Genomic DNA, 18,798 nt, shown 5'->3' with positions numbered 1-18,798 from the left:
GCTCTAATTAAACCCCCAGAACAGCGACGCGACGCAATCAACGTTAGAAGAGAACGAGAACGAGACGCTATCACATCAGTGCTCACACACGTACACACACACACACACACACACACACACAGAAACAATTAACCTCCAGCTCAGAACAAAGTTTGATATCCGTATCCGAAAATCTCCAGGAAAAAAAAAAAAGTTCTGCTTCTGAGAAACTCGACCCCCAGCAGCGGCGTCCTCTCACCTTCTTTCTTCAGAGCGCTCAAGATGGACTTCATGTCTCCTGCTGGTGTTTCACGCCGACTGGAGGAAAGCGTTCCGGGCCCGAGGTTCCCGAGGTGAACGAGGGATAAACAAGGGACGATGGAGACACGGAGGGAGAGGGAGATCACTGCACACGCTCGGCCCTCCACACATCCTGCCTTGTGTGATTCTCCGAGAGGAAGCAACTGAGCGCACAAGCATCACACGTTTAATCTGAGCTCTCCCTCTCTTCTCTCCCTCCCTCCCTCCCTTCCTTCCTCCCTCTCTCTCTTCCTTCCTCCCTCTCTCTCTTTCACACTCTTGTTCTCCCTCCCTCCTGTCCTCTTTCTGTTCCATCTCTCCTCCTTCTTGTCTTTCTCACTTTTTTTCCATTTTCCTCTTCACCTCTTGCTCTGTTCTCATTCCTCTACTTTTCTACTTGTCTTTCTCTCTTTCTCACCCTCTCTATTTTTCTCTCTTCCTTTGCGCCGTGTGTTCTTTTTTAACATCATCTGTCCTTTGTCCTATCTTCACCCTCTTCTCCTCTTTCCTTTTTTTCACTTCACTGTTTAATTTTTCGTCATTGTTCTTCTCTCTGCCTCTCCTTCCTTTCCACTCTTTTTTGTTCTTGCTTAACATCGTTTGTCCTTTTTCCTTCTTTTTCTATCCCTGTTTTTTTGTCCTCTTGCTGTGTCACCTCTTTCTCTCTTTCTGCATCTCTGAACATCCCCTCTACTTCTGCTTCATTTCTCCTTTTGTTACTTCTTTCCATCGCCTCACCTCCTTTCTCTTATTCTCCTTTTCTGTGTATCCATCCATCGGTTCCTCCTCTCCCTCTGTCTCTTTCACTCATTCTCTTTTGTTTCTACTCTTCTTTCTTTCTTTCTTTCTTTCTTTCTTTCTTTCTTTCTTTCTTTCTTTCTTTCTTTCTTTCTCTCTTTCTTGCTTTAACCTCTCCTTCCTCTATCGTTCTCCTTCCCTTTGTTTTTTTCTTTTTCTCTGCTTCACCTCTCTTTCATTCCGCATCTCTAAAATCACTCTCATCTCACATTCTTTTCCTTCCTTCCTTTTCTCTTTTCTTCTCTTTCCATCACCTTCTACCTCCTACCTGTATTCTCTTTTTCTTTCCCATTTCTTTCTTCTTCTATTCTCCCACCATCCTCTCTTCTCCTTCTTGTCTTTTTTATTACCTTTTTTTACTTTATCCCCAGTCGTCTTTCTCTACCAACCCCTCATTCTTTCCTCCTTTCTCTCTATCTGCCTGTCACTCTTTGTTTTCACTCACTTTTCCACTAGTTCTCATTAAAATTTTCCATCTTCCCATTTCAACATCCTCCTTTCTTTCTCATTCTATCCTTCCATCTTCTTTCTTCACTACTTGTTTCCCATAATTTCATCATTGTTTATTTCTTTTCCTTTATGGTCATACTTTTCTCCATTTATTCTCTCTATCTTTTTTTTCACTTTCCATTCATTGTTGTCTTCTTCTCTCTTTCCATCTCTTTTTCATTCCTATACCGCCATTCTTTTTTACATTACTCTTCATTGTCTTTCTTTTTCAAGCATACGTTCCCTCTTTTTTTCTTGTCCCTTTCTTTCCACCTTCTCTGTTAATACATATCATTCTTGCACTGACTCTATCTCTCCTTTTCTCCTCCCTCATCTCTCTCTCTGTTTCCCTGCTCTCTTTCTCCCCTGTTACTTCTTTTTTCCTGTTATTTCTCTCTATCTCTATCTCTCTCTGTTTGTCTACCTCTCTCTCTCTATTTTTTCTCTTTCATTATCCCCCTCTCCCTTTCACTTTCCTGTTATTTCTTGCGTTCTCCTGTCACTCTTTCTGACTCTCTCTTTTTTTTCTGTTCTCTCTCTCACTTTTTGTTGTATCACTATTTTCACTATTTTTTAATATTATATATTCTCTTGCTCTCTCTTCCCTGTTTTCTCTTTCTTCTCTTATCCCTCTCTCTCTGTTCTGTCTTTTATTATCCCCCTCTCCCCTTTCTCGTTTTTTTCTTATCTCTATCTTTTCCATGTTATCACTCTCTCACATCGCACTCTCTCTCTTCTTTTATCTATCTCTTCTCTCTCTCTCATACTCTCACCCAATCTCTCTCTTTTATTATCCCCCTCTCTCCTTGTTATCTCTCGCTTTCTCCTATTATCTCTCTGCTGTCACTCTTTCTCACTTCTCTCTCTTTTATCCTGATCTTCTTTCTCTCTTTCTTCCCTGTTATCTTTCACCTCTCTCTCTCTCTCTCTCTCTCTCTCTCTCTCTCTCTCTCTCTCTCTCTCTCTCTCTCCATCCTTTTGTATTAAATCTTCAACAGTAACAGACACATGCTCAGGGATCTGAGCCATGTTTCAGGATCATCGAGGAGAACGTTCTAGATTCCTCCTCAAATTAGGAGAAGTCGTCGAAGTGCATGAACTCCGAAGTTCGCTAAAGTTCGCCTCGTCACCAGTCCACGCGACGGTGTGATGAGAAGTCGATTGCACACTGATGCAATCAGCTGAGGAGCGATGCAACAACGGAACGTGCGGCTGTGTGAAAAGGTCTCCGGGAGAATTTTAACCCTCTCGCCTCCCAGTTCGAACAGCTGTACGTGCAAGAATCGGAAAAAAACGTGAAACAAGCCCCAAGTGTTGCTAGGCAACCCGTGGATGGATGTCTAAATTAGTCAGCGCAAGTTGCCTGGTTGTGAATTCTCCATGTATGTGGGCTGTCCTTTCACGCTAGCAATTCACAATCTCTCTCTCTCTCTCTCTCTCTCTCTCTCTCTCTCTCCCTCCCTCTCCCTCCCTCTCCCTCTCTCTCTCTATTCCTCCCCCTCTCTGTAGCTCCTTTCTTTTTTTTAAGAGGAGAATGGAAAAAAAACATGGTAGAGATTGAGAAAGGCCTTCTTCCATTTGAAAATCTGTGCCAGGCTGTGATGTCATGCCGACAGCCTATTTATATTTAGCCATTAATGCACAGTTCCGAAATTTGCCAGACACCAAACTGTGACTCCAGAAACAAAGAAAACATACACTAATCAGGCATCACACTATGACCACCAGCCTAATATTGTGTTGGTCCTTCTTTTGCTCCTAAAACTGTTCTGACCCATCCAGCATAAACTTCTTCAATAATGGGAGCTACAGGAGCTCGTCTGTTGGATCGGATCACACGGGCAAGACTTCGCTCCCCACGTGATCAATGAGCCTTGGCTGGTTCACCACTGTTCCTTCCTTGGAGCACTTTTGATAGATACAGACCACTGCAGACCTGGAAAATCCCACAAGAGCTGCAGTTTTGGAGATGCTCTGACCCAGTCGTCTAGACATCACAATTTGGCCCTCGTCAAACTCACTCAAATCCTTACGCTCGCCCATTTTTCCTGCTTTTAACACGTCAACTTCGAGGACAAAATGTTGACTTGCTGCTTAATACATCCTACACACTAACAGATGCCACGATGAAGAGATAATCAGTGTTATTCATTTCACCGCTCATAATGTTATGCCTGATCTGTGTATACAAGCTATAGAAGCTACTCTTTCATGTAATGTAAGACCACACGACAAATCCGACAAAGCAGAAGAAGTCCAGAATATACAGGTTATGTGATAAAAAAAAATTGACTTGGGGAAAGCAGGGATATGGAACATGAATCAAAACTAGAAAAACTAACACAGCAATAAGGAGGCTTTTTGAAAAGTGTGAGCAAGCAGAGTGTATAGTTCACAAAATATAAATGAATTACTGTACATAGCTGGTGTGAGTGTGTGATTTGAGGTTTGTAGTCTTGTATATATAATATAATATAATATAATATAATATAATATAGTATAATCCTCTTAAACCTTCTTCTGTTGTATATATATATATATATATATATATATACAGTGAGAAAAATAAGTATTTGAACACCCTGCTATTTTGCAAGTTCTCCCACTTAGAAATCATGGAGGGGTCTGAAATTGTCATCGTAGGTGCATGTTCACTGTGAGAGACATAATCTAAAAAAAAAAAATCCAGAAATCACAATATATTATTTTAAAACTATTTATTTGTATGTTCTTCTTTTTCTTTCGGCTGCTCCCATTAGGGGTCGCCACACCAGATCATCCTTCTCCACTCTGTTCTCAGCTTTATGTTCATCACCCTATCAGAAACTTTCTTTACCTTCACTACACTCTTACTGTTACTGTTGGCTAACAATACCATACCATATATATATTAATCATCCAGCTTTATTTTATAGTAAGTTGTGTATTATATCCATCATGGATCAAATCATTTTAGTTTATAAAAGCAGCAAGAGTTCATATTATTAAAAAGAAAAATCAGAATGCATTAAGTATTTATTTGATGATCGACTAATCCGACCCTCAGCCCTGAGCAGGTTAACACTCGTTTTTACCCAATTAAAAGCTTTTCATCTGCAAATCCATGAACGGATCAAAGTAACGCAGCAGACTCTTTCCGCTATCTCCATCCATATACTCATTAAAACATCCGAAACACAGGATTAAACTTAACTACCCTACTAACTTTTTTTTACTAAAGCCATCAAGATTTTTTTTTATGTAAAATGAGATAATAATGAGTATTATAAGCCTTTAAGAAATCCATCCAATCTTTCCATCCATCAGGTCTTTTTCTCATTTTAATTCTGTTATTCATTTAATGGAGTTCATTAACATGGTATAACATGGAGTCTAGAAGACTCAGAATGGCATGCATGAGCATCATGTTGATTTCACATTCCTTAAGCCAATTATCACACAGGGCTGGAAACTATGGCAACCGCAGAGCGACACTAAAGGGGCTTCATATACACGCAAATCTGCCATATACAGGAAGTCAGGAGTTATTATTATGCTGCGTCGCTTGTTCGAAATGCATTGCCATGTTGCGAAGTATACAGGGTCGGTTGTTTCTTGCGTCGCTTCCACTAGGATGGAGCCTTGGACTCAGAGGTGCGGGTTTTAATGAGAGGATTCGCTTGATTCTGTGGTGTAGCAGCATAAATCCCTGTTGAGACAAGCGTGGCAAGGAAAGAAACCTTGCAAGAAACCTGTTCATAAAGAGGAAATATCCTCTTCTGGGTGAAAAAAAAACAAATAGTGGGATTTACAGGTGTAGATGAGTAAAGATGAGCAATTAATATGCTTATAGGATGTTCAGGATGTACAGGGTCTTAGGATGACCCTGAGCATGGGAAAGTTTTTAGGAGTACAGCAGCATTTCATAGATACAAATGTACTGTTTACGAATTGGTGCATCTTGAGGAGAAACTTTTCGATTTTGGAATTATTGATGTTTTTTGCACGCCAGGATCTCTTTTCTACTCGTTATTGGCCGAGTCAATGGATCGTTAATTGCACTTAAACTTAATTGGATACTGTAATGTGAAATCCCAAACCCCTTTCTTCCTTTCTCCATTAGCGTCGTATTGTTTACGCGAAATGAAAGTGACTCTACACACCTGCTCTGCTTGCTTATTAGGTTTATAGCATTTGCTGTCAATCTTGCAAGTATTAGTCCTGTATTTGCTGTGAGCTCCTGCAGAAATGATCGATCGCTTGAGGGACGAATCATTCAACTTGAACATTAGAAGTTTAAGTGTATGAGTATATAGTCATATGGAAAGGTTTAGAGATAAAGAGAGAACTGGAAAAAGCATTGACTCTGCTATTACTGTTGATGTTAGCACTAGGATTTGTGTTGAAGGTGTAAGCCATGTGATCAAACGGTTTCAAAACCCAACATTATATTTCAGCGCTTTAAAGGACAAAGTAAAGTACTATCAAGACAGCCATGCTAACTTAAAATACACAAATTAGCTCCTAATGTTGAAATAGTGGGCAGGGAGGGGGTGGGTATCAAATAAAAGTTTTTACAAAAGTAAAAAAAAAAAAAAGAACAAAACAGATGTCATTACACAAGTATTCAACCTTTTTTGTTGGATTTATATGCATTTAAAATTTTACAAAATTTGGGTTTGTGGATACCTGATTCCTAGATTTGCATATGTTTTCTGAACAACCCATTCTGCATTTAGCCCCCATTAGCTCTGACCTTCACTCTTCTAGGAAGACATTCCTCTAGGTTCTTAAGTGTGCTTTGTGTTAGTAAAGTCAGGTACTGATGTACTACATGAGGTGGAAGGCCTGGGGTGCAGTCACCGTTCCAATTCATCCCAAAGGTGTTCAGTGGGGTTGAGGTCAGAGCTCTATAACAATGATTGAACTGTAATAAATGGGCGTTTGGTTCCACCCAGATGATAATGGGTTTCCATTTTAAATTTGTTTTTTCTGAAAAGTTTCTTCCTTATACCATGTCAGGAAGTTTTTCCTTGCCACAGCCACCACTGGCTCTCTTATTAGATTAGATTCAACTTTATTGTCATTACACATGTACAAGTACAAGGCAACGAAATGCAGTCTGGGTCTAACCAGAGTGCAGTAACAGCAAGTGCAGGATATACAGTGTTACATGATTTACATAAGTTAAATAAAATGGTAATATGGGACTATAAACAGTAATTTACAGATGTATATGTACTATGAATATTATTAGGGATAAACATAAAATTATAATTAACAAACTTCCAGTATAGGCACTAAACATATATATTTTTGCAAACAATTTGAATAACTGCTTTATTTCTGTAAAGCTGCTTTGAGACCCTGCCTATTGTTAAAAGATATAAAACATTTTTTATTGAATTTGAAGAAAAAATTTAGTGTTAGCTCAACCTTAAAAATGGTGTGCCTCCAATTTTCTGGTAACCGTTTAGAGATGAACCGTATATGGCTAGAAAAGTCAGGTGTCCAAAATTGTCGTAAAACTTTTGTCCATATAACTAATATTCTTAATCTCTTAAGATTAAGAGATTCACAGGGTGGGAATACTTATGCATGGAACGGTATGTGCAGCGGTTAAATATTATTAATTATGAATAACTCTGTATATATTCAAATAATGACAACACACTAATAATAATAATAAAAACAAGAATAATAAATCATAGTATAATTCTGCAGCTACAGCCAACTCTGGAAGGAAAAATCTTAAAAATGAACTAAAATGAGCTAACGTGAATGTACAGTACTTAAATAACACCGATAACAAGTGGTGTGCCATTTTATTTAACAATTTGTTTATAACCTGGCAAAAACTCTGTTTCCTAGGATTCAGCTAGTCTTGTTTTCCCTAAAGGCAACACAATTAAGCCAGCAAAGTGACCAGTGATGCCATTTATAAATCAGGTTATGCAAGCAAACAGCAAGCACAAGTGTTACATGTGAGAAGTATCGTGAGAGGGATAGTGAGAAAAACCAGGACAGCTGACAGAGAAAGGGAGAAAAAGAAAAAAATATTAAGCATGTGACCATTTTTAACTGTGTTCGGATACGAAAGCTGATTTTGCACTAAATATGTGTGATTAAATTTACAAGTAAGTGTAAATTAAATAGTCAATTGTGTATATTGTGTGTGTGCATTCATGTGTGTGAGTGCCTTCTTCTGAAATGTTCTACATCGTACGTATGTAGGTCAAATCCACTGAGCGCTTCTCTCTCTCTTGCACTAGATGTAGGCTCACACTAAGCTATATGATCATCCGGAAACACCTATATGGGCAACAGACATCGTGTTAACAATATATGCTACAGGGTGGTAACGAAGGTGGTAAAAGTATGGCGTTTTCTCATAGAAACAATCACTAACGAATGTAAAGACGGGTGTTTTTCAGATCAAACACTGATTCTGAGGTAAAGTTCTTGGTCTTAACACAAAGGAAACTAGCTTCAGTTTAAATAATCGAATAACAGCTAGCATGAAAACGCAAACTAGCTGAATGTTAATCACAAACTATCACAACACAAAATGGCCTTTCTGTGGAATATAGTAGCTAAAATCTTTTTTATTATTCGTGTCAGTATCACATCTCATTCAGACCAGTCAAATTTAAAGTTTTGACTTGCCAACATTTGATGCAGTCTAATGCTAAAAAAGTCACCTCATGATTTTACAAACACTGTATACATTATGATGATGAAGCAAATCTCAGTCAAAAGGCTATCCGGAAATTATTGAGGTTTAAAATAATTTTTACATTCCATTTCTATCTTAAGAAATCCTACATATCCACTTTTAAAAACATTTTAATAAAGGTGTTTATTAGATATACAGTTCTCTGCAAAAGTATTTTAGTCACGATTAGTTTTCTGCAAAGGATTTATGACTATACATAATTATTCCTTAGTCTCTTTAGTCAAATACAACCAGAAAATACAGAAAATTTGTATGCAGCTTTAGTATAGTTTCTATAGTCTACAGTGGCAAGTATTTTTTGTGATATCCACTTACACTCAAGCAATAACTAGAACATATCTCTCATAAACCTAACAAATAATAATTATTGTTATGTCAACTTTCAATGACATCATTCCATTCAAAATACCAAAGATCACATAATTTAACATTCGTAAAATCATACTTTTGCAAAAGCTGGGGGTGCCCTAGGACTTTTGCACATTGTTGTATATTAACAGTAATTATAGGCCAAATAACTTGTGATGCCTGGTATACATGGTACCAATTGGCCAATGTAAAACAATTATTCACATTTCTTCAGTTGTGGTTTCTAAACAGTGGTCCTACATTGTACAATGAGAGAGGTTCAAGGATGGGCATTGTCACAACCTTGCAACCAAATAGAGCCTGTGAAAATTTTCTGACAAAAAATGTTTACTACTGGTGTCTACTGATTATTAAAGGTCGCCATTATTGGATTTTACCGATACTGATAGCTAGGATGGATCCTACTTGCTGAGAACCGATGAATCAACCGATCGTTTTTTTAAATGTATACAGGATTTAAAAACAAACACTCCTTATATAACATTATATAATTGTTCATTCATTCATTCATTTTCTCCCGCTTATCCGTAATTCGGGTCGTGGGGGCAGCAGTCTAAGCAGGCCCCCGCCTTCGACTGCTGCCCAATCCTCACAGCACCGTCCCTTACGGTCCCTCCTGCAGGTGTGAGCCCACGGGAAGGCGGCCCCACGTCACTCCGACGTCACGGACCTTGATATTTCCCTCGTAAGGGACCCTCGGAGCATAGAGGGTTAAGGGCCTTGCTCAAGGGCCCAAGAGTGGCAGCTTGGCGATACCGGGGCTTGAACCCCGACCTTCCGATCGGTAACCCAGCGCCTTAACCGCTGGAGCCACCACTCCCCATTATATAATTAATACGTTATAAATAATAAATATAATAGCGCGCTCTCCGTGCAGCACGTAGTCACACATGTAAAAACAAACAGCGGCTGGGGTCAGGATTTTACCTCTAGGGGCCGCTCTTGTAACGAAAACGGACCTTCTTAGCCGATCCATCAAACAAACTATCGGTATGGATTTTTGCCGCTAGCCGATAGTTCTAGCAATCAACTATCGATGCTGATTAATTGACAAAACCGATGAATCGGTCGACATCTACTGATTATTTTATAAAAATGCAACATGAAAAGATGTATTAAATCACCCGATATAGAGCTACAACAAGGCAAAAAGTGCTAAAAGGAACACCTGCTTACATTTATATAAGTTTATCTCAAGCTCGCTATTCAAAAACTGGCATCCCAAGTTGGCATCTTTTTCTCAAGCTATGACCAGGTCTATATTCTCCTCCTCTGCCACCTCCTCTTCTTTTTTCAGAACACAGAAAAACCACAACTGCAGATTCATCTCAGTCTATCAGTTTACCACTGATGCATGCTGATGACATTAAATTTTTTTGTACTTGCATATGTTCCAATAACTGCAATCATCGTGCAGCCTACATACATGTCAAAGCCACGTTTATTAAATCCATGTTTTACAAGGTGATTTGTAATAATCTTATACTATTGCTAAAAGCGCACCTATACGTTGTTATTTTTCCAAGCATTTAAAAAAATGTCTCTCTAAACTGATATAAAGAGCAGAGCACATAAGCGTATATCCATCCAGCATGTGTGCTCAGATGACGTCCTTCAAGAGCTGTTTATCCAGTGCCGTCTCATTTCTCCTCTTCTAATGACCTCTAATGATGAATTTGATTCGTTACACTTCCTCTAGATATAATGAGGGACTCGATTACGCATGTTATTAACCGAAATGAACATGTTCGCTCTGGGATAAATTGCTCAGCAGGCATCTTTGGACGTCGGAAGGAGAAAAGGACAGCAGATGACTTTAAATCGTTCGTAAACGTACACTGACATCTGCTACATGTACGACGGGTTGGGGGGATGCAAAATCGCATCCGTGGGTAATTATTTAACATCTCATTAAAGCATAAACATTGAGCTAATTACACATGACCGCACATGTTCAGTGCTGCACAGAGTGTGAGAAACTGGACGTTTAGATCCGAAGGATCATATTCAGATGAGCAGGAATACAATTGGCAAGCGAACAACTTTACAAGCAAGTGGCTGAGAGAGAAATAGAGATGCAATGTGGCAGAAGCAGCAGCAATACAAGAATATGTTTTCAACAGCATCACAAATATTACCATATTTAATGTTTAGCGATTGTTAATAATACATGGTCACATTTAGAGACATCTTCCACAGAATGTTTGGTAGCAACTCTTTCACGGCTTGCAGTTAATTATAATACAGATAGTCTCCGAGATCCGATGGAGATGCGTTCAGATAAAGCCACCGTAACTTGAACATATCATAAGTTGAGACTCGGCCTAGCCTACCCATGAGTCTTAAAGAATGGTCATCAGTATAAAATAGTATCTTCTTTTTCTCCTTCTTTCGACTGGTCCCATTAGGGGTCGCCACAGCGGATCATCTGTCTCCATACCCCCCCTGTCCTCTACATCTGCCGCTTTTAAAACTACCTGCATGACTTCCCTCACCACATCCATAAACCTCCTTCTTGGCCTTCTTCTTTTCCTTCCTCCTGGGGTCTACATCCTCAGCATTCTCCTACTGATATACCCCATGTCCCTCCTCTGCACATGTCCAAACCTTCTTAATCGGGCCTCTCTCACTTTTCCCCCCAAAAGTCCTACAGGAGCTGTCCTTCTAATAAACTCATTTCTGATCCTGTCCATCTGCTTCACTCCCAATGAACATCTCAACATCTTCAGCTCTGCTACCTCTAGCTCTGCCTACTGTCTTTTATCCAATGCCACTGTCTCTAATCCATTCAACATCGCAGGTCAAACCACAGTCCTATAAACTTTCCCTTTCACTCTTGCAGATACCCTTCTATCACAAATTCTCTTCTCCACCCACTCCACCCTGCCTGCACTCTTTTCTTCACTTCTCTAACACACTCTTTATTAATTTGCACTGTTGACCCCAGGTACCTGAACTCCTCCACCTTCTCGACCTCTTCTCCCTGCAACCGCACCACTCCACTGCCCTCTTTCTCATTCACAAATCCACAAACACACAAAGCAATTCCTTCTGACCTTCTCTATACTTCTCCATTAACATTCTCAAAGCAAATAAGGCATCTGTGGTGCTCTTTCTCTGCATGTAACTATACTGTTGCTCACAGATGGTCACCTCTTCCCTCAGCCTGGCTTCCACTACTCTGACTAAACAACTTTATTCCCCTATAGTTAGTGCAGGTCTGCACATCTCCCTTTTTCTTAAAGATCAGTACAGAACACTCCTTCTCCATTCTTCAGGCATCCCCAAAACCATCCTACAGACCACCATCCGATGCTGTCCAGCTACACTGTCTCCTGCCAACACCTTACAGTCTCCAATCTCCTTCAGGTTGCATCTCCTGCATAGAATATAGTCCACCTGTGTGCACCTTCCTCCACTCTTATACGTCACCCTATGATCCTCCTTCTTCTTAAAATAAGTGTTCACCTCTGCCATTTCCATACTTTTAGCAAAATCTACCACCATCTGCCCTTCCACATTTCTCTCCTTAAAGTCATACCTACCCATTACCTTCTCATCACCTTTGTTCCCTTCACCTACATGCCCATTAAAGTCTGCCCCAATCACCAATCTTTCTTTCCTAGGTACACCATCTACCACTTCATCTAACTCACTCCAGAAATGTTTCTTTACCTCTATCTCACAACCCACTTGTGGAGCATAGGCACTGATGACATTTATCATCATCCCTTCAACTTCCAGCTTCACTTTCATCACCCTATCAGAAACTCTCTTCACCTCCACTACACTCTTACTGTACTCTTCCCTCAGGTTCGGTATAAATTTCTGATTTGTGATCCACATATTTGATCTGGCACATGTTTGACGCAGGATGCCCTTCCTAACGCAACCCTCCCCATTTATCCGGGCTTGGGACCGGCACTAAGAGTGCACTGGCTTGTGCAACCCTAATGGCTGGGTTATTATGGGGTAGTATACTGTAATTTATTATTAATTTAACAAATTACAGTACATGATTTAGCAAAACAGAGCAAATGACATTGCTTTAATGTATAGACTTTACAATATTTATATATGTGGCAGCGAGTGGACGGCATTTTGTAGCATTAAAACATCTGAAAAATACACCCTCTAACATCGAGACAACTGAACTCTGTCAAACACTGGCAACAGTAAGTCATCTCTCAAGGCGGGAGATGCGCACGTCGTGGCAGCGTCCCAACGTATCGTACCACATACTGTATACACCGCTACATTTTCCTGCTGTGCAAAACTTTTGTACAATTTTGTCATATCACTAACCATCAAACTCAGGGACCATCTGTACTTGGTGAGGGAAGGAAACCATGCGTGTGCGTAACCCGACTCTAAATACAAGAAACTTTCCTAGAGTAAATATTGGCATAAGTTCTGCACACAACCCAAAGAGATATTTAAATGAATTAAACAACGAAGAGTGAATTTGTAGGAATTCATACAAACAAGCCATTAAGACGAGCTAAATATTTGAACTCCGCCAAATCCATAACATGTTCTTTCATGTAAGTCGTGTAAAATTATTATGGATTTTCAAGTGTAGGACCATGATTGTAAATTGCACTATGCATTAATATGAAGTTATGAAACTTTTTGGAGTGCAGCTAAACTCTGTACAGTACCATCTCTTAATAAACCTACTAGAAAATGTATTTTTTGAGAAAGAGACTTCATCCTCTATCCAACCTAAGTTCAACTTGTGCCACTGCCTGCAGGAAAATGAGAGTCATGGCTCAAACAGGAGGGAGCTTCATTTGAAATGTAATTTCGTGAGACTCGTACACGAAAAGACAGGCAGAGGTTATGAGCTGAGCGACGGTTTTTATTAAAGGAAGCACGCTGCTCTGACTTACCAATGCTGTCGTCTTTGTGGCTCTTTATGAACTCAGCCAGCTCAAAGTTCCCTGCGATGATGGCAACCTTCAGAAAGCAAAAGAAGGGAAAAGATCATCATCATCATCATCATTATAATTATTGATTGAGCATTAGCAGCCAATTTTCTATTATTGTTCGGTTCTTTTTTCCTATAGGTGGAAAGTGATTTATTTTGATCATATTAGAATGCCCTAGAAGTGTTTTGCAATATGGCCATTTGTTAAATCACTTATACCACCAGCAATTATGATAATTTGCTTTAATAATTGGCAAATCAACACTACAGCAGCAACAACATATGTATAACATACACAATCTTACTCCTAAACCTTACCTACCCAAATCATGCCATTATATACAATTGATTTTTTTAACATAAGATATTAAAAATGCATTTTCCTTAAAAGCGGAATCCTAAAATGTTCTCTGTACACAGGATCCATGTACCGGAAGACTTTCTTAAAAATACTAAAGCAGGACCCAAAATAGTAGAAGAAACACATAAGAAAACCTGATCATGCCACTAGCAAAAACTGCTCAAATGAACAAAAAAAAAGTTTTAGCAACGTTGGTTGACAGCATCGAACAAGGCGTCAGAACCTAGAAGAAGAACCTGGAAAAAGAATTTGCAACTGCTGAAAACTCTAATTTAATACATACAAGGAATGAGCACTTAACAGAATATTGGGGTCAGAGGTTCAACTAGAAGTCAGGAAAGTGTGCCCTCTACTGGCCAGGAGGAGAAACATCCTGGATCATTTAAAAACTTATAAGAATGAGGAAGGGAGGAATAAAATGCCAGCTGCTTGCCATTATAATAAAATTACTGACAATGGTGCAAAAGGCTTGAATTATTCTTACTACCTTTATTTCTTTAACACCCCCCCCTTATTTTTTATTTCTATATGTCTTGAAATTATATATTCCTCTTAAACTATAAGCAATTTTCCAAAAAATACTGTTTTTTAATTATTAAAGAATGCTAGATTGTATGTTTTATATGTCTATACTCAATGTTTTGGAACATTGATGAAACAAGCTATCTGTTATCGTCAGCCTCTCTTCTTTTGCTTTCTCACTACATGTTAATTAGGCTATAGTTTTCATGATTCTGAGAAACTGGAACACCTTGTGACCAATCAGAATTTATTTAATTTAATATACAGACAAAAGTATTGAGTCACCTGACTTTTCGAGCCAAAAGTGGTTCTTCCCCAGACTGTTACCACAAACTTGGAGGCACACAAGTATGAACAAAGCCAGCTCCATGAAGATATGCCTCACTTGTTTGGAGTGGAAGATCTTGTGTGGCCTGCTATAGAGCTCTAACCTCAACCCTATTAAACACCTTTTCAGATGAATTGGAACACTGACTGCACCCCAGGACTCTGCACCCTTAATCGATTTGAGTCTAGCAAAGACCTCGCTTACGTACAATATATTGACAAAAAAAAAAAAGAACAATTGTGTGCCTCCAACTTTGTGTTAACAGTTAGGAAAAGAACCACATATTGTTGGAAATGTCAAGTGTCCCCATTGACTTTGGAATGAATGTGAACACTGAGTGCACCCCAGGCCTCCTCACCTTCTCACCTACATCAGTACCTGACTTTACTAACACCCTTGTGACTGAATGAGCACAAATCTCTTCCTTCTTCTCAGAATTGTAGTGGGTATTTTAACAGCAATTGGGAATTTATTGTGAAATGGGATGTTGAAAAAACACATACCAATTTTATGGTCAGGTGTTCACTAACTTTTGTCCAAATCGTGCAATTACATGTATAATTTTTCTTTTTCTCTCAAAGTAGCCATAACCTTTTAGAACACTTATTTTGAACCTAACATGCATACGGTGTAGGCACTCTAACCATCCTATTCACCATACAAGTGCTTCATAAATGGAGGTGGTATCTAAGTGGTTAAGGCTCTGTGTTACTGAAATCTGCTTTTAGTATCACCAAGCTGCCACTCTTGGACCCTCTAGCAAAGCTCTTAACCCTCTGTGCTCCAGGGGCACTATATAATGACTGATCCAAGCTTCTTAACTTCGCTGAGAGATGAGAAGAAAGAATTTGACTGTGCTGTAAGGTACATGTACAAGTAGGCAGTACCTTTACCTTGGAAAAAGAGTCATTACGGAGATTGTAGCTACAAAATGTTTTTTTGTATTTCAGTTGACAGACCTATTAGAGTCATCTTCTTTTTCTTCTTCTTCTTCTTCTTTTTCGGCTGCTCCCATTAGGAGTCGCCACAGCAGATCATCCATCTCCATATAAATCTGTCCTCTCCATATAAATCTGGCCTCTTTCAAACCAACTACCTGCATGTCTTCCTTCACCACATCCATAAACCTCCTTCTTGGCCTTCCTTTTTTCCTCCTTCCTGGTGACTTCATCCTCAGCATTCTTCTACCGATATACCCCATGTCCCCCCACTGCACATGTCCAAACCATCTCAATCTAGCCTATGACAGACCTATTTGAGTATATGTTTACAATCAAACAAACATGATGCCACATCAAGAACTAGTTAAAAATAGCTGCAGCCAGAATGGGATTTATTCTTACATAATCCAATAACAATCTAGGGATAGAATTTGAGGAAACAATTGGCACATCACAAATAACAGTATTATTACTGAAAGTTTCCGAGGTTCCTTTTCATTGAGAATGCACTCTGAAGTATTACATGCTTCCATACTTCCCATGCCTGGTCTAAAACAATATTTGTCATTTGGGAGGTAATTGAGGGAATTATTAATTCGTGTTGACATGATTTCCTGATTTGGATGAAGATATTGGGGTCACAGCGGGCAGCTACTTCTGGCCGTGGGGAAGTCTTGTTTAACCAGGCAGAATGCAGTGTATCCGTTCGGAGGCCTGGCGCTTTGTCCTCAAATGAGCTGTAATCAAGCTGCAATTGAGGCGTGAAATATAATTTTAGCAGCGTGAGATGAATAATACAGGGCGTTAAACTATACACAGCAGCGGCAGAGCTAAGCTACAGAGAACGACTTGGCTTCGAGTGAAGACGACGAGAAGGCTCGATAAATATTCGCAGGCATGATGATGATCTATGAGACAGGAATAATTTGAAAGAAATGAAGACATTATGTAAACTATGAGCTGGAATGTTTAATTATGTACATATTTATTCAAGTGTAAGGCTGTAAAGTCTTACACACATTTACACACTTATACACACACACAGCTTCTGTTTATTACTATAATTTATTAATGAAAGATCACACTGAGTAAAAATGTTAATAAAATGCCTTTCTCTCTCATGCTTCATGTTTTTCAGTGTCTCTCAGTCACAGGGGGTGTAGCCTCTGTGGTGTTGCGGTACAATAAAGGAGGGGTGGCCTCTGTGCCTGTAAGGTAAAATAAAGGAGGAGTGGCCTCTGTGCCTCTAAGGTGCAAAAAAAAGAATTGTTGCTGTTGTACAAAAAAAAACAGTGTGGCCTCTGTGTCTGTGGGGCACAATGAAGAAGATGTGGCATCTGTGCCTCTAAGGTAGTATGCAGGTGGTGTGGTCTCTGTGACTGTATGGTATAAAAAAAAATATATATAAAAGTGTGGCCCCTGTGCCTGTAAGGTGCAATGCAGGAGGTGTGGTCTTTGTGCCTGTAAAGTGCAATGCAGGAGGTGTGGTCTTTGTGCTTGTAAGGTGCAATGCAGGAGGTGTGGTCTTTGTGCCTGTAAGGTGCAATGCAGGAGGTGTGGTCTTTGTGCCTGTAAGGTGCAATGCAGGAGGTGTGGTCTTTGTGCCTGTAAGGTGCAATGCAGGAGGTGTGGTCTCTGTGGCTGTAAGGTATAAAAAGAAAGTGTGGCCTCTTTGCCTCTAAGGTACAATGAGAAAGGTGTGGCCCCTGTGCCCGTAAGGTATAACGAAGAAAGTGTGGCCCCTGTGCATGTAAGGTCAAGTCAATATGGTCTACAGTATATGGCTGTCAGAATGAAGTAGGTGTGGTCTATATGCCTGTCAGACAGGTTGAGGTAGATGTGGTCTATTTGCCTTTCAGGATGATGTAGGTGTGGTCTATATACCTGTCAAAATAAAGTAGATGTGGTCTATTTACCTGTCAGAATGAAGCATTTGTGGTCTATATGCCTGGAAGTCAGAGTGAGGTCAATGTTGTCTACATGCCTGTCAGGGTGAAGGAGGTGTGGTCTATATGCCTGTCAGTCAAAGAGAAGTAGATGTAGTCTATCGACCTGTCAGAATAAAGTAGATGTGGCCTATTTGTTTGTCTAAGTGAAGTAGGTGTGGTCTATTTACCTAGTAGTCAAAGTAAAGAAGGTGTGGTCTATTTGCCTGTCAGGGTGAAGTAGGTGTGGTCTATATGCATGTCAGAATGTGTAAGGTGTGGTCTATATGCCTGTCAGAGTGAAGTAGGTGTAGTCTATTTGCCATTCAGAATGAAGTAGGTGGGGTCTATATGCCTTTCATGGTGAAGGAGGTGTTTTCTATATGCCTGTCAGTCAGAAGTGAACTAGGTTTGGTTTAGTGTCATTCATGGGTGTTACAGTTATTGTGCGTGAACAAAAAATTACGTAGGAACATACCCCATACTTCCAGAGTTAGTGCTAAATCTTTGAGAAACATTTCACTACTTAATTCTGAGCTTGAACTGGATCCCAACATTAGAATAATATAAATCTGAATAATTGCATCACTTTTCTGACCTTGACCCAGTACTTCTTTCACAGCAAGAAAAGGAAATATATTTGAAAAACAGTGATTCAAGATCCATTCTGCTCTCCTTTCTAATGCATTCCACCAGTCTGAGTCAAAGATTTCTTTTATACAAGTTTAAAAAGGGCAGATGAGTCATTTTACATTATTATTATTATTATTATTATTATTATTATTATTATTATTATAATGATGAAATTATTAGAGTCAAATTCCACTCTTATGCAGTTATCTAATTATCTGATCATGTGGTGGCAGTGGAATGCATAAAATAATGCAGATACAGCTCAAGAGCTTCAGTTCACAGCAAACATCAGAAGGAGGAATCAGTAGAAGATCTGTTACTTTAACCCCGGCATGGACATTGGTATGGATGTCGGTGTGAATGTTGGTTGGAGTATTTAAAAACCTGCTGACATTTTAACATACAGTAGTCTTTGGAGTTTACACAGAATGGTGCGAAAAACAAAAAACAACTGAGGAAAATAGTCAGAATAGTTTGAGCTACCAGAAAGGAAATAATTACTCAAATA

At 39.4% G+C, this 18,798-nt stretch overlaps 1 protein-coding gene across 2 annotated transcripts in view; it reads right to left on the bottom strand.

Annotated features, from left to right (window-relative positions):
- The window catches only part of shank2b (SH3 and multiple ankyrin repeat domains 2b), a 181,533-nt gene that overhangs the window by 93,818 nt on the left and 68,917 nt on the right, over positions 1-18,798 (bottom strand). The window contains exon 10 of one of the 2 annotated variants that reach the window (XM_083560941.1): positions 13,543-13,609. In XM_083560941.1, the coding sequence (XP_083417067.1) occupies positions 13,543-13,609 (67 nt within the window). Of the gene's footprint in view, positions 1-238; positions 524-13,542; positions 13,610-18,798 lie in introns of those variants that run through there. The other variant, XM_083560942.1, reaches the window with a different exon arrangement.

The sequence above is a fragment of the Silurus aristotelis genome (assembly GCF_946808225.1).
Source record: "Silurus aristotelis genome assembly, chromosome: 14".
Classification (NCBI taxonomy): Eukaryota; Metazoa; Chordata; class Actinopteri; order Siluriformes; family Siluridae; genus Silurus; species Silurus aristotelis.
This window is presented reverse-complemented; position numbering and strand designations above follow the sequence as displayed.